Source organism: Callospermophilus lateralis, chromosome 3, assembly GCF_048772815.1.
Source record: "Callospermophilus lateralis isolate mCalLat2 chromosome 3, mCalLat2.hap1, whole genome shotgun sequence".
In the NCBI taxonomy this organism is placed as follows: Eukaryota; Metazoa; Chordata; class Mammalia; order Rodentia; family Sciuridae; genus Callospermophilus; species Callospermophilus lateralis.
The window spans coordinates 150,704,220-150,730,255 of record NC_135307.1 but is presented as its reverse complement, the minus strand read 5'-3'; the positions used below and the strand labels follow the sequence as shown (position 1 = coordinate 150,730,255).

At 42.6% G+C, this 26,036-nt stretch overlaps 1 protein-coding gene across 1 annotated transcript in view; it reads left to right on the top strand.

The window, feature by feature from the left end:
• Window positions 1-752: 752 nt before the first annotated feature.
• Pygb (glycogen phosphorylase B) overlaps window positions 753-26,036 on the top strand; it is a 41,665-nt gene continuing 16,381 nt past the window's right edge. The window contains exons 1-9 of the mRNA XM_076851442.2: window positions 753-1,097; window positions 12,114-12,215; window positions 17,559-17,637; window positions 19,757-19,860; window positions 22,112-22,243; window positions 22,824-22,935; window positions 23,412-23,494; window positions 25,096-25,239; window positions 25,715-25,807. Of these exons, the coding sequence (XP_076707557.1) occupies window positions 855-1,097; window positions 12,114-12,215; window positions 17,559-17,637; window positions 19,757-19,860; window positions 22,112-22,243; window positions 22,824-22,935; window positions 23,412-23,494; window positions 25,096-25,239; window positions 25,715-25,807 (1,092 nt within the window). The 5' untranslated portion in view covers window positions 753-854. The remainder of the gene's footprint in view (window positions 1,098-12,113; window positions 12,216-17,558; window positions 17,638-19,756; window positions 19,861-22,111; window positions 22,244-22,823; window positions 22,936-23,411; window positions 23,495-25,095; window positions 25,240-25,714; window positions 25,808-26,036) is intronic.

Below are 26,036 nucleotides of genomic sequence, written 5' to 3'. Positions count from 1 at the left end.
CCTCCCTGTATGGCTACTGGGGATTGAGCTCAAGGGTACTTTACCACTTATCTACACCCCAGTCCTTTTTATTTTTTGAGACAGGCTCTGGCTAAATTGCTCAGACTGGCCTGGAATTTGATATCCTCCTGCCCCAGCCTCCCAAGTAGTTGGGGATACAGGCGTGTGTGGCTTGTAAACCGATTTTTAATTTCTTAGATGGTATTTTTAGAGCCAACCCCTCTCCAACTCAAGAGATGGGGCCAACCAGGCTTTGAGAGCTGTCATGCTAACACTGTTTTCCTTAACATTTGCCAGGCCTCAGCCACAACCCAGCACCCAGGTCACTCCCAGAGGAGGACAGCTGGTGACTTTGTGTAAGAAACTCCAATATGTCCGGGTACAACAGGACCCCTCTCCTGGATTGATGAGCTAGCAGCAGTTCTTCAGCTCCCTCTAGTCGCCTCTCACTTTTCATCCATCGAGGCAAATCTCAGCTCTTGGGAGGTAGGTCGCCTCAGCTTCCAATACACCAGCTTTCTCATTTGGGAAACAGGATACCTTTTGCCCTTCTAAGTTAAAACCCCTCCTGGAGGCCCTTCTGAGTTAAAACCCCTCCGGGCCCTGCGAGGTCTCTTCCCGCAGCGCGGCCCCGCCCCCGTAGGGCCCCCCGTAGGGCCCGCCCCTCCCCGTGTCCCGCCCCCGGCCAGGCTGGGCCTCTCTCGGCGGCGCGGCCCCGCCCCCCACGCGGCGCGCAGGCGCGGCCCCTGCTAGCCAGCCAACGCCGCAGTCCTTGGCGCCAGAGCCGCTGCAGCATCTTTGGTATCAGCTTCTCCTCTCTGGTCTTCTCTTCCACCTCCTCTTCGGCCGGCGCGATGGCGAAGCCACTGACCGACAGCGAGAGGCGGAAGCAGATCAGTGTGCGCGGCCTGGCGGGGTTGGGCGACGTGGCGGAGGTACGGAAGAGCTTCAACCGGCATCTGCACTTCACTCTGGTCAAGGACCGCAATGTGGCCACGCCTCGCGACTACTTCTTCGCGCTAGCCCACACCGTGCGCGACCACCTGGTCGGCCGCTGGATCCGTACCCAGCAGCACTATTACGAGCGTGACCCCAAGGTGAGGCGGCTCGCCCTCTCGGCTCCGAGACCGAGACCTCCTGCCCGGGTCTCGTAGGTGGGGCGGGGTCGCGACTGCCTGGCTTTGCTCCCTGCCGCGCTGCTGGGTCCCCCTCACCCCAAAGGGCATCCCGTTGCTGGCATCCTTCTCTGAAGACGCGTGTAGGCGTCGATATCGATATTGGTCTAGGGAGGGCGACCACTTCCCTGTTAACCCCAGCTCCGGTGCAACCATCTCCCGCAGCCCTTCGCTGATCCGCGCCCTCGCCTCTCACGGTGGATGGCTTTGGGCCGGGGTCAGCCTGCGGTGAACCGTCCCCCGCCCTCTGCACAGCTTGGGCTGAGCAGATTCCGGCTGTCGCCTGGAATCCTTGGACGTCGGGGCACTGGAGGCCTGGGGCTTGTTAGCATTGGGCGGAGGTCGTGAAACCTTTCCGCTGGGAGCCGGCGCCTTGCAGGGTTCCGATGTTCCCTGCAGAACCTGTGGCGGAGATCTTGGTGGAATTTTCCGCCTGGGTTTTTAGCCGGGCTCTTCTTGAGTGATGGCTGCAGGGTCTGTGCTTTCTTTCTGACCCCCCTCCCCCACTCTCCACTCTTTTTGTTTTTCTGCAGCAGCGAGTGGGAGAAAAGGGTACTGGAACCAGGCCTGGTAGTTTTATGGATTGGAAGGGGGTGAGGTCAGTAATCAGCAGGGAATTGTGGGGCTTTTCTTGGCAAGGGTGATTAGGAGAAAATCATTTTGTTTCCTGATTAAAGCAGGACTGGTCCCAAGCTCAGAGATGGATTCCTGGGAGAAGGTTCCGTCTTTGAAGTTCCCACAAAAAAATTGAAAGATTTTTGAAAAATTTTGCTTGGCGGGGGTGGGGGTGCTGGGGTTGTGGCTCAGTGGTAGAGCACTCGCCTAGCACATGTGAGGCCCTGGTTCAGTCCTCAGCACCCCATAAAAAATAAATAAAGGTATTGTGTCCAACTACAACTAAAAAATAAATTAAAAAAAAGAAAAATTTTTCTTGGATTCACATAGATTGTTTTAGTAATTGCTACTTTTTGTATTTTGCAAAAAATTAACTTGCAATTAGAAAAATACAAAATTATTAAAGAAAGTTATTGATAGCCCTCACTAATTCTTAACCATGTTAAATGTAGTTTTATGCTCTTCCAGATTTTGTCCTATCCCTAAGTATACATACACATTATTTTTTAAAGTATGTTGCACAATTTTGTGGCTTTTCTGTTTCATTCATAAACAATTGGAACTTTTTCACTCGGAAACAGTTTTCCAAGTCAGTAAATGCTTACTTCCTGGTTTTCAGTGTCATGGGTGCATCATAATCTTGGACAGCCCTCTGTTGCCAGTTTTTTTTTTTTTTTTTTTTGTTGTTGTTTGTTTTTACCATGAAGAGTTTTGTCTTTCCTATACTAAGGTAGGATGAAAATTGTTGAGAAAAAGACACTAGCAGGCTTGAGGCAAATTTGCAAAGATTTGATTTGCAGTAGACACCTGGAAACTGGACAGGTGCTTTGTTGATGGTATTTAATAATTGTTAACAGTGAGATTGATTTGTTTTCAAAATTGATTTCTCTTATACAGATGGTAAAAAAGACAGATCTGTTAGAAATCCATTTGAGCCTCTTCAGTATTTAGTGTGCAAGACAGCTTAGAAAGAAGTGGCACCAAATGACTAAAACAGGTTATTACAACAAGGGCTTGGGATGACTGCCAGGGAAGCTGGCCAAGAGGCAGTGGCTCCCCCAGAATTCTCTGCCAGTGGGAGAGCTGTGGTATGAAACATTTTTATTGTCCAAGCAGTGGATGACAAAGGTACAGTTTTGCTTGCACATTCAAGGGCATGTCCCAGGAACTGGATGACACCTTAGAGTTCCTGCTAGAGTTTTTGCATATAATTGTATCCTAGAGAGGCCAGTCAGTGATGGTCCCAGGGATTAAGGAAATGACCTTCATGAGTAAAATTAGTTTCTCCAACAACATATTGCCTTGCTCCTTGGTGAGAGGTCTGTGGCTGTAGGTGGAAACCTTTCTTCTTTAAAGAAACCACACAGTCGGTAAACGGAAGTCTTGTTTGCCTGTTCTGGATAGAAAGTCCATTTAAAAGTGGAAAGTTGAAGTTTAAGTGCTTCTCTGGCTAATTCATGATGAAAATAAGCTCATCATCTTTTTTCTCAGCCGGTAATGCCAGAAACAAGACTCTGCCAGAGCCTATGAGAGGAAATGGGCTTCCAATAAAAAAAACCTTAGAGCTATACCTCAAGCCCTAGAAATTGCCTCAGGGACTGGTACCAGCACATCTTAGACTGTGATATGACACTATGTTTAATAAAATACAATGCTTATATTTATTATTTTTGTCTTTGAAAATATGTTAAGTCCTTATGATTACTGGAGAAAAAATTAGGAAACACAGATGAGCCAGTAGAAAAAAAATTAATATGACTACCTAATAGTAACATTGTAAATGTTAAATATTTTTTATTCTATATATTTTTTTCTTTACTGGTAGAAACTTATTTTTATTACATAAAATAGTGTACTATTGAATCTATTATTTTGTGACTTTAGTGCTTCATTTTAAGTAATAGAAACTTGGAGTGCCCAGGGTGCTTAGTTATTATATCTGATAGGGAACAGCCATGAGCAATGGGAACATGAAGGTAAGGGTATAAATTCTATAAACTATACCTACTATGGTGTCCTCCCCATGATTTTATTTATTTATTTATTTTAAAGAATTTAAACTTTATTTTTCTTTCTTCCTTCCTTCCTTCCTTCCTTTCTGGGATTGAGCCTGGGGCCTTGTGCATGCAAGGCAAACACTTTACCAGCTGAGCTAAATCCCCAGTCCAGGTAAATTATTTTAAAAAACAATTTACCTGCTTGGATTCAGTCAATAGGATATGCTACATGCCTCAATAAACAACCTATTATTTACAGAAGTGCTGGCCCAAAAGCTGATAAGAATGCAAGTTACCCTAAAGCAGGGGTGGCTTTTGTGATTTTTTTTTAAACATATAGTTTTAGTTGTAGATGGATACAATACCTTTATTTTGTTTATTTAGTTTTACGTGGTGCTGGTGAGCAGTGCCTCTCATTTGCAAGGTAAGTGGTCTACTGCTTACTTAACTACAACCCCAACTCTTTTTGTGATCTTAGACTGGTCAAATTACAGAACTGAGGATAGAGAAAACAATTAGAAGCACCCCCTACCCAATCATAAAAAAGTTCCAATTAGAACTGCTCAGTGGGCCTTGGATATTTAGCATGACATTATAATAGGAGATCATGCACAGTGGAGACTTGGAAGTTTAACACAAACCTGCTGTGGGTCACAAGTCAAGAAGTGGACATGAGGTGGGCTCTCAGGAAGATTCCCTGGAACCCCCAATACATCAAGAGAGCAGGAGGGGCATGCTGTCCCTCTCATTTGAGAGTGTCTCCTTTTCCCCTTTTCCCCTCTCTCCTAATAAGCTCATGCTTGCTACCTAAGTTGCAAGGTGTTTCTGAAATCTTTCCAGCATGATTGCAAGAATCCATGAGAGAGGAAGTTCCCTGTCTGTCCTGTTCCCAGCGATTTAAACACTCAAGGGTCACTTCAGGGGAACTGGGCTGCGTGAAATAACCACACAAGAGATAGAAATACCTTTTTATTTGGGGGTGCTGTGACGGCTCCTCTGATCTTAAGGGTCCACAGAAAGAGAGAGAGAGCGTGCCAGAGTGTGAGAGCCAGAGCAAGCCGCTAGAGCGAGTGCTGACCCCTTTTATTGAGGAGAAGCCATTCAAATGAGGCAAGGGGTCAGGTTTCAGGGGGCTGAGTCTAGCTTCATGATGTCTGCTATCAGCAGGATGACTGACTTCTAGGTAGGCCACACATAAGGGCAGAGTAAGAGAAGGGGACATATAAAGGGCGTTTCCATGGAACATTCTATCCCAAACAGGGCAAGGGGAAATATCACAAAGGAACAGGTGAGAGTAGCTGGACCCATGGGGATGTAGGAAGGCACGCCCATGCACGAAGACCATTGCATTTTCTCGACCCTAAAAATCGGGGCTACTGTCTGTTTTATGTAGGCAACCAGATCACAGGGTGACCGACAATGCCACACCAATCAGAAGGGGAGACAAATGCTGGTCATGTACTATGTCATCCTCCCCACACCTGTCACTTTGGCTCCATGAATGGCCTCATTCTGCAACATAGTAATTTCTTGGATTCTCTAAAATTGGCAAGGTCAAGAGTGAACTCTGGACTCAAACTATAGTGCCTGGGACTCCACTCAACCCAGGGATTGGAAGAGTTGGGTGGTAAGGGAGGGTTGCCCATGAATCTGTACTACTTATGCAAAAAATTTTCCTTTTGTGGTGTTGAAGATTGAACCTCGGTCCTTGTATGTGCTAGGCAAATACCCAAGCACCAAGTTATACCCCAAGGCCTCAAACTCATTTCAGTCCTGGCTTTACCACTCAGTCTGTCACTGTGGGTATGGCCTCAGTTTTTTCTTCTTTAAATGAAGGGAGAATCTATTTCTGAGATTTCTTGCATGTTAGAATTTGTTTTTTGTAAGATGTTTCAGGCTGGGAATGTGGCTCAAGTGGTAGCATGCTCACCTAGCATGCATGAGGCACTGGGTTCGATTCTCAGCACCACATAAAAATAAAATGAAGATATTGTGTCCACCTAAAACAAAACAAAAACAAAAATAAATATTTTTTTAAAAAAGATGTTTTAATTTTATTTAGATATTCTGTCTCCATAAAGAATTTGAGTATGTTTAAGCAAGGTGTAATGCAAAAAGTTCCAACTAATAAAAGGCTTCAGATAGAATGTTGGGGTGGGACAGTAGGGGAAGGAGAATGGGCTAAATTCAAGTGCAAGGTTAGGACCCAAAATACAGATCCTAAGTTCTGGTCCCCAAAGAAAATAAAAGATCATGCCTAGTTTTGGGAGTCACAGATCTTTGTTGTCCAATCTGTGTGTTATTTCCATGGGTTTGCATAAAGCTGACCACATCAGTGTCAGGTTACTATGGCTTTTTTCCCGTAAGCTTATGACCTGACTGCAATTAAGGAAAAGCAGCTCTACTATGGGGCCCAAACTTTTGTCTTTTAAATATTTCTTTTTTTTTTTTTAAATTTTTAGTTATAGATGGGCACAATACTTTTATTAATTTTTATGTAGTCCTGAAGATCAAATCCAGTGCTTCATACATGCTAGGCAAATGCTCTACCAACTGAACTACAACTCTGGCTCAAATATACATATATATATGTATATGTATACACACACACACACAATTTTTTTTTTTTTTTTTTTTTTTTTTGTGGTGCTGGGGATTGTACCGGTGCGAAGCAAGCACACTACTAACTGAGCTGTATCCCTAGTCCCTGCCCAAATATTCCTAATAAAAGAATCACAATGAATACAATTACTCTTTATGGTCTGGCTGTAACCAGATGTTTTAAAGGAGGATAATTCTGGGCAGTGTTTTGCAGCCCTGCCTGCTCTGATCCCCATTTCTGGGATTTTGTTTTAGCTAGCCAGTAGTGAGAACAGCTGCTGGAGTCTTTCTGACACTCCCAGTCATTCTGATATATTTCCATTTGGGTGTGTGTAGTTGACCTTGTATTCCATGGGCAGGCTTCCCAGGCAGCAGATAACTTAATTATTTTCTCTGGCCTGAAGCTGATGGTGGGCAGCTGTTTTGTGTTGCTGTTCACCCTGATAGCTGGCCAAGTGGAAGGGAGGGTTTGGCCATCATTTGTCTACCAATGTGTGTGCACCACAACTTTCTTAGAAGACAGTCTGTCCTCTGCTGTTACAAGCTAATAATGGCTAGTTTTATGTGTCACCTTGGCTGGGACACAGTGCCCAAATATGAACATAATTACAAATATTTCTGTGAAGGGGGTTTTGGATGACATTAACACTTTAAATCAATGGACTTTTTTATTTAAAAAGATTTTAACTTAATACATTAAAGTTGTACATATTTTTGGGAAACCATGTGATATTTCAGTTCATGTCTATATTGTGTGATGTTATATGATCGGGGTCAGCATATCTTGCCAAACTTCATTTTGTTGTAGTGAAAACATTCAAAATCTAGTTTTTTGAAAATATACAGCGTATTGTCATTAGTTCCCTACTGTGCAATACAACACTAGAACTTAACTTTCCTAGCCATCTGAAACATACGGGGGTGGGGGTTTGGGGCTGGGGTTGTGGCTCAGTGGTAGAGTGCTTGCCTAGCATGGGCCAGGCCCTGGGTTCAATCCTCAGCACCACATAAAAATAAATAAGTAAAATAAAGGTATTATGTTCAACTACAACTAAAAAGTAATTTTTTAAAAAATACTACCTATTGACTGACCTTTCCCCATTTCTTCCTCCCTAGAATCTAATATTCTGTTTGCAACTTCTATGAGAAGTTTAGATTCCATATATGAGTGAGATTGTGTGGTGTTTGTCTCTTTGTGCCTGGCTTATTTCATTCAACAGAAGGTCCTCCAGTTCTGTTCAGATTGTTGGAGATAACAGGACTTTATTCTTTCTCTCTCTCTCTCTCTCTCTCTCTCTCTCTCTCTGTGTGTATGTGTGTGTGTGTTTTCAGTACTGGAGATTGGGCCCAGGGCCTGCATACTAGGCAAATGTTCTACACTGAGCTACATCTCTTATCCCACATTATCCCTTTTATGGCTGAATAATGTTCCATTGTGTATATACATCACATATTCTCTATCTTGGCTACTGTGAATAGTACTTCAGTAAACATGGGAGGCAGATTCTCTTTGAAATACTCTGTAAATCAGTGGGTTTTTTTTTGGGGGGGCAGGTAACTGGAGATTGAACTCAAGGACACTCCACCACTGAGCTTATGTTTAAGTAACTCTTATTTTACCGAATAATGGCTTCAAAGCACAAGAACAGTGATCTTGGGGATTTGGATATGTGAAACAGAAGAAGTAAAGTTCTTCTCTTAAGTGAAAAAGTGAAAGTTCTTGGTTTAGGAAAGAAAACATTATATGCTAAGGTTGCTAAAATCTACAGGGCCATAAGGTATCTTTGAGAGAGGACACTTTCACATAGCTTTCATTAAAATATATTTATTATTAAATAACAATATTATTTTTCTTTTATTGATGTTCATCTCTTAGTGTGCTTCATTTATAAATTAAATTTTATTATAGATTATACATTTATGAAAAAACCTAGCAAATGTAGTTTTATATCCTTTATCTGAATGGCTTGGGACCAGAAGTGTTGCAGATTTCAGAATTTTTCAGATTTTGGAATATTTGTATAATTTGCCATTTGAGCATCTCTTATCCAAAAATTATCAGATGAGGGATGCTCAGCCTGTGAAATAGTTGGTACTGTCCGTAGTTTCAGGTTTCCATTGGAGTGTTTGAATGTATACCCCTCAGAAAAGTGGGGATACTGTACATAGGAAAAAGGAAATTATTGTGTATGAACCCTTAATTCAGTATTTTCTCAGGCAGCTGAGTTCTAGCTGGGCCCAGTATGTTTTCACATTTGTTATAAATACCCACAGTCTTCTTTGTGGGTGGGAAGGCAGACTGCTATGGAAACCCCATAAAATAATAAGTTGGTTCAAGTGTAGTGTAAATAAAGTCCAAGGTGATGAAAAGTCAGCAAGAAGCAATGGACTGTGAGTCATGGGAATGGGAGTTTTACCCACAGCAACTGTGAGGACTTGTTAATTACATTGCAATGTTTTTGTGATTTTAGGGATGTTAGAATTTGGATAGTAATTTAGAAGCCATATGTTCAAATGATTAAAAAAGTAAAAACAGGTTATCAACTGGGTGCAATAGCACATAATATAATTCCAGCTATTTGGAAGGCTGAGGCAGAAGGATCAAAAGTTGGAGGCCAGGGCTGGGTTTGTAGCTCAGTAGTAGAGTACTTGCCTTGCATGTGGAAGGCACCACATAAAAATAAAATAAAGATATTATGTTCACCTACAACTAAAATAAATAAATAAATAAATAAATATATATATATATATATAGTTGGAGGCCAGCTTGGGCAATATAGTGAGACCCTGTCTCAAAAAAATTAAAAGGGCTGGGAATGTAGTTTAGTGATAGAGTGCCACTGGGATCGATTCCCATGATACAAACACAAAAGACCAAAAGGCCAAAAACAAAACAAAAAAAGGCCATCAAAGACTGAACTCTGTTTTTTTAAGCATGGAACCACATTCCCAGTTCTTTTATTTATGTTTTTATTTCAAAACAGGTCCTCACCAAGTTGCTGAGGTTGACTTTGAACTTGTGGTCCTCTTGCCTCAGCCTTCCGAACTTTTGGGAAGTGCCACTGTGCCCAGTTTGATGTTTTATTCACTTGCATACTCCCAGTCCAATCCTTTTTTTTAAATGCTGGCCTCAAACTCATAGGCCACCATGCTGGCTCACTTTCTTTTTTCAGGAATACAAATTATGCCAAAGTTAGGTGTCTTTTGTCTTCCATGTTGATTGTCTTTTCTCCACCTTTTCTTTCAATTTTTCAGCCATGTTTTGTTTTGGCTTTGCCCTCATTCCGTGGTATCTTCCTTTAGTGGTGTTTTTTCTCCTTTTTTTTTTTTTTTTTGTTGTTGTTGTTTTGTTTTGACTTTACCTTGTGATGCTTTGGTGTATGTATACATGTTATCTATCTCCTCCAACTTTTATCAAGTCTTTATGACAAAAATCATTCAAAATCCTTTCTAACTTTTTGCAATGTACATTCTGCTCCCTATCTTTTGGTTTTCAGTGGTTTTATTGACATATTTCTTTTATTTACATATTTCCTGTGACTGGTACATGATAGAGTGCATAGGTGTAGGGACAAACAAAAAGCTTCCCTTTGCCCTCTGAAGATTCACAGGGGTGAACTGACAATAGACAGATTATGTGGGAGAATAAAAAAATATACTAATGTGCTCAGGGGAAAAATTAGACATATACAAAGTGTATTTTTACAATGTGTAAATTTTCCTTTCAGAGAAAAGGGCAGAAAATTGAAACTTAAATACCCTTTCATAGGGCATAGGGCGAAAAGTGGGGATGTCGGCAATTTTTAGAGGACTAGAAACTGATTTTTAAGGGAATTCAAAGGAGAGCCCAGTTTTTAGGGGAAATTCATTGGAGAACATACAGAATCCTGGGATATAGTTGGTTTGGCTTGCAGAACAGACAGTGGTTTGTAAATGATGACCTTTGGAATACTGAACTGACCAAGACAGAGGACATTGTATGTGAAAAAAGTCTGTCCAGGTATATTGACAGACTGCAGTCCCCTGAGACTGTTTAGTATTTTCTGGTTAACAAAATTTCAGAGGATGAAGACTGAAGATGACTCTATTTCTCCTTTGGAGGATCTAATCACATAATGCTGCTCCTTGGACTGGGATAGAGAAACAAGGGGAGGTGATAGGGACCTTGATTCTGAGATGGATTCTAAGGCTTCTCAGCATGTCCATAGAGTGTGTGTATGTGAAATATATATATATATATTAGGGATTGAACTCAGGAGCCCTTTACCAATGAGCTAAATCCCCAGTCCTTTGTATTAGACAGGGTCTTACTAAGTTGCTAAGGCTGTCCTTGAACTTGCAACCCTCCTGCCTCAGCCTCCCAAGTTACTGAGACTATATAGGTGGGTACCACTGTGCCTGCATGGGATATCATTTTCTGAGCCCCAACATATGAGGTTTTGGAACCCTATTTGGGGTCCAGTAGCACTACATATGATAGTAGTCCTGGTTAAAGCACCTCATTTTTTTTTTTTGGTAGCAGGAATTGAACCCAAGGGTGTTCAACCATTGAAACACATTGCCAGCACTTTTAATTTTAATTTGAGACAGGGTCTCACTAAGTTGCTTACAGCCTTACTAAGTTGCCAAGACTCACTTTGAACCTCCCTTTGGTCCTGCTGTGCTGGGATTAAAGTTGTGAACCGCCATGCCTGGCCTAAATCACCTCATTTAACACAAGCTAGCATTTATGAGCCCCTAAACCAGCCACTAGGCAGCAGGCAGAAACCAGACTTCTGGGCTGTCCTATAGTTATAGAGCACTTGCCTAGCATGTGCAAGGCCCACAAGTTCCATCCCCAGCAAAATTGACTTCTGCCCTGTGGAAATGGAAGCATTCATCAGACACCCAGCATCTATTGATTGTGCTGATGTTTATCAAGAACTGCATGTGTGTTTCAAAATCTGTGATCAGGAATTCTCTCTTTTTTGGGGGGGTTATTTTGGATTGAACTCAGGGGTACTGAACCACTGAGCCACATCCCTAGCTCTGTTTTGTATTTTATTTAGAGACAGGGTTTCACTGAGTTGTTTAGGGCCTCACCATTGTTGAGGCTGGTTTGAACTCAGGATCCTCCTCCTTTGCCTCCCAAGCTGGGATTACAGGTATGTGCCACTGTGCTGGCTAGTAATTCTCTTTTGTTTATTGTTGATTTACATTTTGGATATGGGGGTCTTACTATGTCACCCAGATGGGCCTCAAACTCCTGGGCTCAAGTACCCCTCTGGCCTCAGCCTTCCGAGTAACTAGAACTACAGGTGCCAGCCACCATGTCCAACTACATTTAATACTTGAAAATATTTTCCCTACTTTGTAGAGTTGTTTTATCCTGTCTTAGAAAAGTGAAGACATAATTTTGCCCATGGGCACAGAGCTGGTGAGAGGCCAACCTATTCTCAGCCTGGGATCTGCCCAGTTTTGGGGAGCCTTGTTCTCAAGTATAAGGCTTAACCCACACATCAGGAAAAGTCAGTTTATTTTCACTGGAAACTCAAGAGTGCAGGGAAAATATTCCTGTGCTCTGGGTGAGCTGTCCTTACATGTGTGGTATCAGCATGGAGTTAATGTAAGTGAAAGAACCAAGTGGATGCTTCATGAGCCTTTTTATAGCCTTTTCATAGCCCTTAACCTGCCTGTGTGTGGGGATGGAATGATAAATCTAAGATTCTTTCCTTTGCTTCCTCAGCGCATTTATTATCTTTCCCTGGAATTCTACATGGGCCGTACATTGCAGAACACGATGGTGAACCTGGGCCTTCAGAATGCGTGTGATGAAGCTATTTATCAGGTATGGGGCCCTTGTGTCTGGGCTTCTGGTTGGCCTCTGTGGCCCTTGAAGTCCCAGAGGTCAACACAGATGTTACGATTGGCCACAATCTGGGAATGGGCAAATGTGTTCTACCCTACTGGAGGGATATGGGTTGGAGGGCAATTTCTTCTCCCTCAAGAGGAGAAGGGGATGATAATACATGGAGTGCAAGGACTGGGTTGAATTGTGCAGTACTTCTCACTCCCACCCCAGGGGCATGTTTAGAACATGGGAAAAGTGATGGTTATTGCCCATTTCTGCTTGCTTTATTAACTTGGTAACCCAGACCTGATCCTCCACATATACCCCTAAGATAACCTCCTAGTTACAAAGCTGGTCTTCTTGATGGAAGAAAGCCCGGAGTGGCTCACATTATATAGGGGGAAAAAAAAACAGGTGACAAAAATATACTTACATAAGCCCTAAAATAAATTGAAAGTAATGTTTTAGAGTCATAAATAATGATAATTATAATAAAAACTACTTTCTACTTAAAAAAAAAAAAGGTGATTTTTCTCTAATCAGAATAAAAACTGTTTTTCCTTTGGCACCTCATTAACATTGAATCCCTTTAGGCTTAACCCTTTCACAGGTCATTTGTAGTCTTAGAGCAGAGCTGTGGTTGGTTTCAGCTCTGACTTCCTAGTCTGTCTCCTTTTCCTGCCATCTCCTGGTACACAGGTCTCCAGTGGAGAAGTTCTAGGGTGTGACCCCATAGCCTCCTTTCCCTTGGCATGTGTATGGGAAGGTTTTCAGTGAGGGGTCCTCCCTACCAGCCCCCTGCTCCTGCTTTTGCTCTTGTTGGGTTTGAGTGGAAGGAACTTGTGGAGCTTGTTTGGGGATATAAGTCCAGCAAGGTTATAAGGTGATACCCTGCTGGGAACCCCATCTTAGTGCCTGAGATATATAATATAGTGCTTAGTTGAGTTGACACATGGAGCAAAAATTTTATTTTCTGCTTGTAATCCCAGAGGCTTGGGAGGCTGAGTCAGGAGGATCATGAGTTCAAAGCCAGCCTCAGCAAAAGTGAGGCGCTAAGCAACTCAATGAGACCCTGTCTTTAAATAAAATACAAAATCGGGCTGGGAATGTGGCTCAGTAGTTGTGTGCCCCTGAGTTCAATCACTGATACCAAAAAAAAAAAAAAAAAAAATTCCAGACGGGATATAGCTCAATTGATAGATTGTAGAGGGCTTGCCTTGAGTGTACAAGGCCATGGGTTCAATCTCCAGCACCATGAACAAAAAAATTATTTCCAGGTCTCCAGTGGAGAATTTCTAGGGTGTGACCCCACAGCTTCCTTTCCCTTGGCATGTGTATAGGAAGGTTTTCAGGATAGAAGTTACCCTGGCAGGTGACCTGACATTTAAGTTTACCGAATAGTCACTTTAGAATGTGTCTGTAAGGAGCATAGAACATAGTATCTTAGTCATACCTTCTGTGGATTTTACAGTTGCATGAAGTGTTTTAGTTTTTGAAACTTTTAAAAATACTTTTTAGATAAAGATTTTAGAAACTATGCCATAAATATGCAATAATCTTCTGTTGGAAAGGTTTTTGTGGTGACTAGACCTTCATGGCTCCTAGTACACATTTGCTGAGTGCTTCAAGTTTTAATATGGGTGCCAGATGCTTTGAGTGGGAGGAAACAGTGACACAGGGCTTTAACAGGCCTCTTCTCCAAGGGCTTCCCTATTTAGAGTGTAGTATTAGAAAAAAGTGATCCAATGCATCATACAGGGCTGGAGAGTTTAGGGAGCAATTTACTCTCAAAACTAGTAACTTCAAAAGAAGCAGCTCTCCTCTTGATTAAGTTTATTAACTATAGGAAATTGTAAATATATATAAAAATTGAGTAACTGTTACAGTAAACTTTTCCACATACCTATTACATGGCTTCACCAGTCATCAGCTCCAGCTTATGGCCAGTCATGCTTTTCTTATATCCTTGTACTCCCAGATAATTTAAACCAACATCAAAAAGCATCATATTTTAATAGGTATCTCTAAAAGATAGGAACTCTTAAAAACAGTTGTTCCATTGTGATCCCTAAAATATTAATAATAATAACCCTTTAATATCATCAGTTTTTCAGGCAGTACATAAATTTCTTATAATAATTTAGATGCATTTGGCTTATATCTCTTAAACTTCTCATAATTTATATGCATTTCCTCTTTTTTTTATTTTCTAAATTTTTTGCCTTACTATTTATTTACAGATAAATCTGTAAGAACTAGGTTTATCTTACAATTTCTACACTCTGCATTTGACTGATTGTGTCCTCATCTTGTGTGTGTGCTTTGTCCAAAGATGTCTGCTCTAACCGGTTCCTAACATTGTACAGGAAATTCTAGTGAGGGTATTTTTATAAGAAAATGAAACAAAGCATCCATCTTAAAAAGAAAGAAGCAGAAAATGAAACAAAGCATCTGTCTTAAAAAGAAAGAAGCAAAATCTCTGTTTGCAGATGACATGAAGTAGAAAATCCTAAGGAATCCATTAAACAAGCATTAGAATTAGTGAGTGAGATTAGCATAGTTGCAGGATATAGTATTTGTCTATAAAAATTAACAGTATTTTTATGCATCTGCAATGAATAATGCAAAATGACACAATTCCAATTAAAATAGCATCAAAAAGAATAAAATACTTAGGTGTAAATTTAGCAAAAGCAAAAACAAAACATAACACCTGTATTCTGAGAACAAATAGAGTTAAAAGAAATTAAGGATGACTTAATGGGAAGACATCTCATGTTAACAGCTTGGAAGAATTAATATTGTCAAGATGGCAATACTCCAAATTCAGCACTATCCCTGTTCCAACTCCAGTTGACTTCTGTGACTGAGAAGCTGATCCTAAAATCTAGAAGGAATTGAAAGGGACCAGGAATAGTCAACACAATGTTGAAAAAGAAAAACAATTTTTTTCAACAATAATGTTGAAAAACAACAACTCACACTTCCCAATAAAGCAAAGGTCATTGAGATTGTATGGTATAGCAATCAGGTTAGACATATAGATCAACAGAATTGGTTGGAGAGTATAGAAATAAACCCCCACATTATGTTAAACTTTTTTTTCCCATTAAAAAAATTTGTGGTAAAATGAATATAACCTTAAATTCACCTTCTGAGCCATTTTTAAATGTGCAGTTGAGTGGCATTAAGCACATTCACATTGTTATACAACTATCACCAGTACCCATCTCCAGAACCTTTTCTTTTTCCTAAATTGAAACTCTGTTCCTATTAAAGAACTTTCTATTCCCATCTCCCTAGATCCTGGAAACTACCATTCTGCTTTCTGTTTCTGTGAATTTGACCTTTTGTGACTGGCTTATTCATTTAGCAAAATGTCCTGAAGGAACCAGGTGTGGTGGCACACAGCTCGAGGCAGGAGGATCCCAAGTTCAAAGCCAGCCTTAGCAACCATGAGGCCCTAAGCAACTCAGTGAGACCCTGACTCTAAATAAAATACAAAATGGAGCTGGAGATGTGGCTCAGTGGTTGAGTGCCCCTGAGTTCAATCCCAATACTTAAAAACAAAAAATGTCCTGAAGGCTCATCCGTGGAACCTTGATAATGTTATGCTAAATTGAAAGAAACCAGCCACAAAATGCCACATATTGGATGTTTGCTTTTAAATGTCCCCAGTAGGCAATTTTATAGAGACAGAAAATAGATAAGCAAAGTTTCTTTGAATTCTTCTGCCTCAGCCTCTCAAATAGCTGGGATTGTGGACATGCTCCACTGTGCCCAGTTTGTTATTTTTAAATGAATTTGTGTGTGTGTGTGTGTGTATGTGTATAACATATATATACACATATGCTGTATATGTATATATACATATCCATATGCAACACACACTTTAACATTTTTCTTCATTTTAATTTTTAACTTGATAAATAATAAATAATTAATTTGATAGATATAATTCATATAAACAAAAAACTTTGGATTCCCCCTAAGTCCAAAAAATTTCAAAATTATTGATCCATATAATATTAATAATTTGTGAATTTTATACATACTAAAGCCACATTAATAGAATATTTATCATATATCATAATGCCATAATTGAGAGGCTTGAAATCTACATTTTGGAGGTTTTTTTGGCAGTGCTAAGGATTGAGCCCTGTGATGCTATACTATTGAGTTACACATCGCCAGCCCTTTAAAAAAATTTTTTTGTTGTTGTTGTAGATGGACACAATATCTTTATTTATTTATTTATTTTTTAATGTGGTGCTGAGGATTGAATCCAGTGCCTCATGCATAGGAGGCAAGCAGTGAACCACTGAGCTACAACCCCAGCCCCAGCCCTTTTTTTAATTTTTAATTTTGAGACAGACTTTATGTTGTGAAGGCTCGAACTCTACCACTGAACTATATCAACAGTTCTTTTGTTTTTTATTTTGAGATAGGGTCTCACTGTATTGCTGAGGCTGGTCTTGAATTTGGATCTTCCTTCCTTAGCCTCTGAAGTCACTGGCATTATAGGTGTGTGCCATAATGCCTGGTTTCTAGAATGGTTTTAAGACACTTTAAGTAGTTGGGACTCTGCTGTTTTTTCTCTGATTTTTAACATGCCATATCTTTTTCACTAGATTGTTTGAATATGAGGAAAGTACTTTTAGGTTTTGGCTTTAAGAAAAACAACATATAAATATTTGACCATGTTTGAAATTAGGGAATTGTTAAAATTGGTTTCAAGCCATATTCAGTGCCATGTGCCTATAATCCCAGTTATTCAAGAGGCTGAGGCAGGATTGCTTGAGTCTAGAGGTACAAGGTCAGCCTGGGTGACATGGCAAAATCCTATCTCAAAACAAAACAAAACAGCAACAAAAATCCTGCCCACAGGGGCTCAGGTTGTAGCTCAGTGGCTGAGCGCTCGCCTCACATGCGTGAGGCACTGGGTTCGATCCTCAGCACCACATACAGAAATAAATAAATAAATAAAAAGATATTGTGTCCATCTACAACTAAAAAAAATGAAATAAATAAATAAAAATTCTGCCCACAAATCATTCATTTCATATTTAGGCAGCATATAATCTGTTCACCTTAAATAGGTTAACAATCTGGCAATAAATCTTTTGCTATTAAACCATGTCTAATTTTAACTTTTGTTTTCAGTTTTTGAAATACCTGAAGACTTTTCATTTCTCTGCATTGATATAAAATTTAATTTTAATTTGGGATTTTTAAGTTTGAAAGAATGGGATAAACTTAGAGGATTTGAATATTTTTCAACCTTTGTTTGAGAGATAATATTAAATAGCATTAAAATGTTACCTGTGTTTTCATTTGCAGTTGGGGTTGGACTTGGAAGAACTAGAGGAAATAGAAGAGGATGCGGGCCTTGGGAACGGGGGCCTGGGGCGGCTGGCAGGTAATTGCTCTGTTTAGGAACAGGGCTTGGGACAGTTGGAGGGCAACCTGTACTTGTCCCTAGCCCATTGGCCAAGGTCAAAGTAGACCAGGTCAGATGTTCTCTTGACACTGATTTGTCAGGATATATCAGCCTCCCTCAGAGTGGATGGGTGATCTATTTTTCAGATTAAAATCTTTATCTCTCAGTGAAAAAAAAAGGAGAAGTATATTTTCTGTCCCACACGGACACTTCACAATTATCATGAGGACTAAAGTAGCTAGCACTGGGTAAGCTGGTTCCCAGTACCAAAAGTACTTGGGAGCAGGACAGAGGGATGGAAATGTGGTGTGCATGTCACTCCTCTTACACTGAGCAGCTGTAGCTTTAATACACAAAACAGATGGCCCCGACATCATAGAGATATGCCTTTGTGGCATATTGCTCCCTCTGGCTACTGTATTTGAGAATATATACAGTGTTGTTGTTTTCTGTTTTAATTCTTTTTGCTAGCCTTTCTGGACAGAGGGAGCTAGGTAAAGAACATGGAAGTAGGAATAGTGGTTTTGCGGCAGTGTATGGATGGGAGTTGGAGAGTGGCCTGGCCTTGAGCCACTTCAGTCCCCCCTTGGGAAGTTTTCATTTTGTAAACTAAGTGTGCACACTAAAATGTATCTGTGGGAGTGTGTTTGCATTTTAAATGTTAACTTAAATTCTTAAAAAATTCTAAATGAAACATGTTTTTCTCAAAAAAAAAAAAAAATAGATGGATCTATATAAAGAAAAAATTTGCCTGCCTGTCCCCAACCTACATATGTGCCTTCTATACTCCCCTCAAATGCAGTGAGCTCAGGCCAAGCACATCTTGCTGTTTTTGACTTCACTCCCAGGAGACCGTCCCCAGGCCAGGAGAGCAAGCCTCTTGGCACCCTGAGTATGAGACTGTGTGTCTGGGCTTCTTCTGTCAGGGGCCGAGCTGTAGGGTTTCAACCACTTAATTCCCATTAACCTCCGTGACATTTGATTGGTCATTGCTAGATTCCTACTTTTTCCTTCTTCAGATACTTTTCCTTGCCTCTTGCCCCTGTGTATTCTGGACCTGGGATGCCTCTATCTCTGGCCTGGTGTGAACAACCTGTTATCTGCACAGGTCCTTCCCAGCAGGGCAGACTCAGACAGTACCAAACTCCTTGTGGCTTGATCTGGTTTGTTTCTGTCCTGTAAGAATGAGTCCCAGCACAAGAGTCCAACTCATAGGTTTGTGGATATTATTGATCTGCCTCCCTAGCAGAGCATCTGACACTCAGACATGTTTGATAAATTGGACATTTATTTTGTTCGCCAGTGTTCCATGTGGGGGACCTCCCTCTCTCCGTCCCTTCCTTCCTTTTATTGCAGTGCTGGGAATGGAACCCAGGGTTATTGTGTGCACATGTGAGGTGAGTGCTGCTTTACCAATGAGCACACCCCCAGCCTTCTTCTTAATCCAGAAGTTTACTAGGCCTGCCTCCTGAATCTTTATTCAAACCATTGTTTTTGCTATGTTTGTCTTTCAAGAAGTTTTGATTGGAACAAGAGCTCAGTTTGGTGACATGGCTGCTTCTGCTGCTAGAAGGCAGCGTCCCTCAGAAGGGGGCTCTGATGGCATGTTGGAGCTTGGATATTGAAGTGTTTTGTAGGCCGTGAAATGTACATCATTGGACCCATTTCTGTGTTTACTTCACCAGCATGTAGGGAGAAGTTTGTGATTGTCCCTGCTATCAAAACTACATGGATTTAAAGTAGAATGTGCAGAAAGGTGGGGAGGCCTCATGAATAAGTGAAGATGTCTGAGAGACAGAGTTGGTGTAGCGAGGGGACTTTGTGTTTAGAGAAGTATCAGGCTTCACCATGATCTCTGTGGGATTCTTTACTTTCCCCCCACTCCCTTCTCCCACACCCACACATTGGTATTTCCTTGGCATAGCCCCAGGTTCCATGGAGGAGGGGAGTTCTAGTATACCTGAATTTCATGAAACCTGAGCTGGCTTGATCACCTCCCACTCCTTATCTGACTATGGGCCAGCCACATCCTACTGGGTCTTGATGCCCAGCAGCTTCCATTTTGCTGATAGTCTGATCTGTAATTGGATTTTTTCAGCCTGTTTCCTTGATTCAATGGCGACTCTGGGCCTGGCAGCATACGGCTATGGAATCCGTTATGAATTTGGGATTTTTAACCAGAAGATTGTCAATGGCTGGCAGGTAGGTGACATTGGTCTTTTCACTGGTTTCCAATTCTTGTTCATACGTGGAAGTAAGCGGGTACATTTTCAGGGTAAATTTTTTTGGTCTTCGCTCCCTGGAGAGACTTCAGGTCAGGCCTCTGCAAAGTGCAGTGGGAAGGTAGCCAGCTGCATAGTGTCATATGTTCTCTGGTACCAGGTGGCCCTGGCCAGGTTGGCCCCTTTGTGAGCCCTTGCAAATGGCTCCTATGTGGTGAAAGGGAAGTCATGTGGGGCAGGACACAGAATCCCACCTGGAACTTACAAGGAGATGCCAGACAGGGCCACCTGCAACTGGGGGTTAGGATGTCATAGGCTGCATGCTGTTTTCCCCAGCAGTGCCCAAACATGGGGCAGAAGGTAGTACTCTCAGAATTCATCCTGGTAGGCATTCTCATGTGATTAGTGGAGATGTGTGCTAGTGTCTATAACTTACCTTGAAGCACATCCAAAAATGTATGAATTAATGGATGAAGTTGCAATAAATCAGTTATAGCAGAATATTAAAAATTACAGTGCTTAGATGGTGGGTGTGTAGGTATTCACTATTAAATCTTTTAACACTTTGAGGGGCTGGAGGTGTGGCTTAGTGGTAGAGTGTTTGCAAAGCCCTGGTGTTAATCCCTAGTGCCAAAATGAATTTTTTTTTTTTTTTTTTTAGTTACTTAATACTTCAGAATTCATTCACTTGGCTGGGCACAGTGGTGCATGCCTCTAATCCCAGCAATTTGGGAGGCCTAGGCAGAAAGATTGCAAGTTTGAGGCCAGCCTCATCAATTCGGTGAGGCACTAAGCAACTTAGCTACACCCTGTCTCAAAAAGGGTTGGAGATGTAAATAGCTCAGTGGTAAAGTGCCCCAGTACCCCACCACCCCCCCCGCAAAAAAAAAAAAATTCATTTACTGGTGTGCCAGATTAATTTATCCCATGACTTATAAGCAGAATACATTTCATAGGGTGGTAGGAAAAGCAACTCCTACCAAATTGAAGGGCTAAGTAGTGGGGCTACTTTTAATCTTGTTGATGGGAATTTTCTTGCATAGTTGTACTGATCATGGTGCCACTGAGCACAGTTTTTGGAACATAAGCTGCTTTGAGGAAGGCCTAGTATAGAAGTGGATCTCAGGCCTTTCCATCACAAGCCTTTCAGGGTGACAGCTCAGCCCTTGGTACCTGTGTATTTGTGATATAATATACTTTCCTTTTTCATGGTTTAATTTTTAAAGCAGTAGTTTTTGGTGATTTCTTTTCTTCTTTTTTAAAATAACAGCTTTTTGAGATTATGATTGTGTTTGAGTGTGTTACTGGGGATTAAATCCAGGACCTCATACATGCTAGACAAGTGCTCTACCACTGAGCTACATTCCCATGTTTTTATTTTATTTTGGGGCAGGGTCTCACTTTGTTGCCCAGGCTGGCCCTTTTGCCTCAGCCTACCCAATAGCTGGCATTACAGCTGTGCCACCATGTCTTAGATACAGTAATGTGTGTTTGGGTTTTTTGGGGTTTTTTTGGTGGTACTGGAGTTTTAACCCAGGGGGCTGTACCATGAGCTACATTCCCAGCCTATTTTATTTTTTATTTTAAGACAGGGTTTTGCTAAGTTGCAGAGGTTGGCCTTGAACTTGTGATCTTCATGCTTCAGCCTCTCGAGCATCTGGGATTACAGGGATGAACCACAGCACCTGGCTATATGGTAGTTTTTAGTATATTCAGAGTTGGGTAACCAGCACCACTGTTCATCTCCAGAACATTTTCATCACCCCAAAATGAGATCCTGCACTTATTTGTAGTCACACCCAGTACCTGACAACCACTAATCTACTTTCTGTCTTGATGGATTGCCTGTTCTGGATATTCCCTGTAAGTGGAGCCATTCAATATGTGGTCTTTTGTGACTGATTTCTTCCACTTCTGTCATTATTTTCAAGGTTTGACCATATTGTAACGTGTCGATACTTCATTCAGGTTCTTAATGTCTTTTTTATCTGGATTTTTTTTTTTCAGATTTTATATGAGTTTGTTGCTTTAAGCAATGCAAAATGTTTATTTTTAAGTGTGTGGGCTTGACAGAAATTAGATATCTTTACTTATAAATTGGCCATGGTTGTGTTTCAGTGTTGGGTACTGTGAAATCTCAGCAATATAGTGTGCCCAGGCTGAGCACAGGGCCGCCTAGCAGTAGCCGGCTTGCCCACCTTTGAGAATGCCCCTCTCCATTGCTCCTCTAGGTTGAAGAGGCCGATGACTGGCTGCGCTACGGCAACCCCTGGGAGAAAGCCCGACCTGAGTATATGCTTCCAGTGCACTTCTATGGGAGAGTGGAGCACACCCCCGAGGGTGTGAAGTGGCTAGACACACAGGTATCAAGACCCAAAGCTCCCAAGGGAATAAGCTGCTGCTTAATGAAGGTGACAACCCCACAGTTTGTTGTCGTTACCCTGACTTCATTTTAGGAGTGGAGGCTTGTGCTGGACTTATGCTAAAAGTTTGAGGGGGTTTTAGTCTCCTCATCTTTTTACATTTTGACAGAAACTTTCTGTAGGGTGGCAAATGCTGCATGCAGCAAAGAGAGCCACTCTTGTAGCTTAGCAAGAATGTGTTGTGGCTGAGGCCACCAGCCAGAGTGTTCTTTCCTCTCTGCCAGACAACACTTCACTAACTCCTGTTGCTTAATGGCAATTAGAAACTTATCCTGATGGGGATAAGGGCATTGACCCCCTGGATTGATGCGGATAGGTCCCTATCCACATTTTTGTGGAGCACTGGCCATCTGTCCCACCTGCTGGTACCATGTGTGGTCACAGTTCTCAGTGGTTTTGAAGTCATCATCTCTCTCTCTCTCTCTGTGTATGAGATGTCCCTCCAGGAAAAGGGGAGGCCAAAGAAGGAGGGGGGGGTCTCTTGCTGACTCAGCCCTGAGCATGTCTTCCGTGTGGTCAGGTGGTGCTCGCCATGCCCTATGACACCCCGGTGCCCGGCTACAAGAACAACACCGTCAACACCATGAGGCTCTGGTCTGCCAAGGCGCCCAATGACTTCAAGCTGCAAGACTGTATGTCCTGGCCAGGGGCCACCCTGATCTCTTGTCTCCAATTTGATGGATTGTCCCAAATGCTCATGCCTTTACCACTGTCATCCCTCTCTGCTGTGGAAGCTGCACAGCCCCTTCAGTCTCTGAAACATAACTGAGTGTCCCTGAACCCCTTGCAGCTTCCTTGTGAGAATAGTGAAGGGTGGATTTCATACCAGGACCTAGTCAGCTGGGGTCATGGTCTTTCAGACTACATGTCCCTAGGAAAAGAGACATGTGCAGTGTTGATGTGCAGTGGGTATGGGGTGCTGTGGGAGGAGGCTTTTCGTCCTTTGGGGCAGGGGTGAGCATCTCTGGGGGCTTCCTGCTAAGATCACACTTCCTCAACCTTCTCCAGTAAGCAGCTGAGCAACTACAGTGCTTGCACTTGACAAAACCCTGCCCTGCAGGGGACTGAGAGAGGCACACACTGACTTGAGCACTGTCTTTTTTTTTAGTCAATGTGGGGGACTATGTGGAGGCTGTTCTGGACAGGAACTTGGCTGAGAACATCTCCAGGGTCCTGTATCCTAATGACAATGTGAGTAGATGTGTGTGACCTCTGTTGGATAGACTTCTTAAATGCAGATAAATGAGCTAAAGGCTGGACCCTCCAGCATATCCTGTTGCTAAACTTAGATAAGCTTGTGAGGTGAGGCTGTGTATGTGGTCACCAGTGTCCCACCTATCTCTGGTACGTGCCCAGATGACTCATCTGAGGAAAGGGTGGGGTCAGGTGTCCTCTGTCCAGTCCAGAAAGTCCAGACAAGACCACTGCATTGTTCCTTTGCCCTGATTCACTTAAAAGAAGCCTTCCAGAGGCTGTTCAACTCTCTCTCATCTATACTCCTATGAAACACACTTAATGAAGTCTGGGTGGACTCCTTGCGATACAGACACCAGGCCAGCTGGTGTCTACTCTTCTAGTGTGTGACATAGCTCCCCAAGGGTTAGATGGTCCATATTTCTCCTTGGGACAGCAGCATCTATTTTGCAGAGGTACCTGACACTTGATAGGGTCTTAGCACATGCCCTTCGTGTGTTAGATGGTGGGCACAACCAGATTCTTTGCTGCCACCTGAATGTAGCATAATGGCTTATTGTCAAAGTTGTCAGGCAAGAGTCCTTGAGGGGATGTAGCTCTGTGGTAGAACATGCGCTTAGCATGTACAAGACCCAAGGTTGATTCCTCAGCATCAAAACAGTCATTGAAATTTACCTATCTTGGGGCTGGGGATGTGGCTTAAGTGGAGCGTGCTGGCCTGGCATGTGCGAGGCACTGGGTTCGATCCTCAGCACCACATAAAAATAAATATATTATGTCCATCTAAAAAAAATATTTAAAAAAAAGAAATTTACCTATCTTAGTTGGTCATACATTTTCTTTCTTTTTTTCTTTTTTGGTACTGGGGGCTGAACTTAGGGCTACCCTCCCACTGAGCTACATCTCTAACATCTCTAACATCTCTAACCCTTTTTGACAGGGCCTTGCCAAGTTGTCAAGGCAGGCCTTAAACTTGCAATCCTCTTGCCTCAGCCTCCTGAGTTACTGGGATTTTAGGCCTCTGTCCCTGTGCCTGGCTGGTCTTGCCTTTTTTTTAAATGAATGTTTTATTTTATCAAAGCAATCTGTGTGCACAGTTGCAAAGGCATTGGTACAGAAAGGGCTTGTAATCCTGTCCAACCCACCGACTTGGCCCCCATGAGACTTTAAGGACTTCTGAAATGTCAAGTGCAGAGTGTTTCTTAATGCATACATGTTGGAATTGTGTTTTTGAAAGCTCTGGCACCCCTCATAAATTGGCCCTTTTGCTACTGATGGAATGGACATTTTGTGTCCTGGTGTGTGTTGCACAGTTGTGTGAATCTGTGCTGGCTGCCCTTCAAGCCCTCCCTGTTTGAAGGTGTACATGTTGGCCTGGGTGTCAGGCAGGTAGGCTATTTGAGACATTTGCCTGTGCCCTTGAGCTGGACCTTGTGGCCTGGGTTTCTGTGGGGATAAGTGTTGCCCCAGGATTTGGGGGCAAGTGGGATATGCAGGACACCTCGCAGCCCGGCACCCTCTAGCCTGTCCTGATCCCACTGGCTGTTGTTGGCCTCATGATGGTGAGTGGCAGATGCACAGCAGCCCTGTGTTGTTAGTTCTTTGAGGGGAAGGAGCTCCGCCTGAAGCAGGAGTACTTTGTGGTGGCTGCCACCCTGCAGGACATCATTCGACGCTTTAAGTCATCCAAGTTTGGCTGCCGGGATCCAGTGAGAACCTCTTTTGAGACCTTCCCAGACAAGGTTTGTGATCTATGGGTTGAGAACCTAATGCCAGGACAGGAGGTTCTCAGGCTCTTGAAGTTTCTTCCTCTTGTCCTTGGAGGGGGCTGGAGCAGATTGGTAGTGTTAAGGTCTCATCATCCTGGGTCAGGGCTGCACTGGGCATTGTTAGGAGTTGAGGAGGAAAGGACACCAAAAGGCTCCTATGGCAGGCCAAGGGCAGCTGTTTTAAACAGCAGTGCCATAGCCTAGGTGAAGAGAAATTCCTTGTGGGAGGCAGCTCCTTCCACACCTGCCTCAGTGTACAGCTGCCTGCAGGGCACTGCTGGCCTCAGAGCTTCAGTGTCCCCTGGCTTTTTCTGAGGCCTCTCTGGGTTCAAACTCTAGGAGTGGGTTGCTGGGTGGGCACCTTCACTCCCTGGGCTGTACTTACTGACCAGTGTGGGCACACTTATGTGACAAGGCACCCTAATGACACTGCGCATGGGAACTGCAGGTGGCCATCCAGCTGAATGACACCCACCCGGCCCTCTCCATTCCTGAACTCATGCGGATCCTGGTGGACGTGGAAAAGGTGGACTGGGACAAAGTGAGTGTCTCATGAGAAGAAGGGAAGATGGTGTCCTCCCCAGACCAGGGCTTGGGGTGATAGCAACCTGTCAAAACTGAATGTGGGATGACAGTGTCCTCCCCAGACCAGAACAGGAGTGAGTGTCCTCTGTAGAGCTCTAGACTGTGTCATCTATGGCATTAAACGGCTGAGCTAGTCCTGGGAAGTGGGGGCTCTCTTCCCAGCCTCGGGGGACTTGGGGACATCA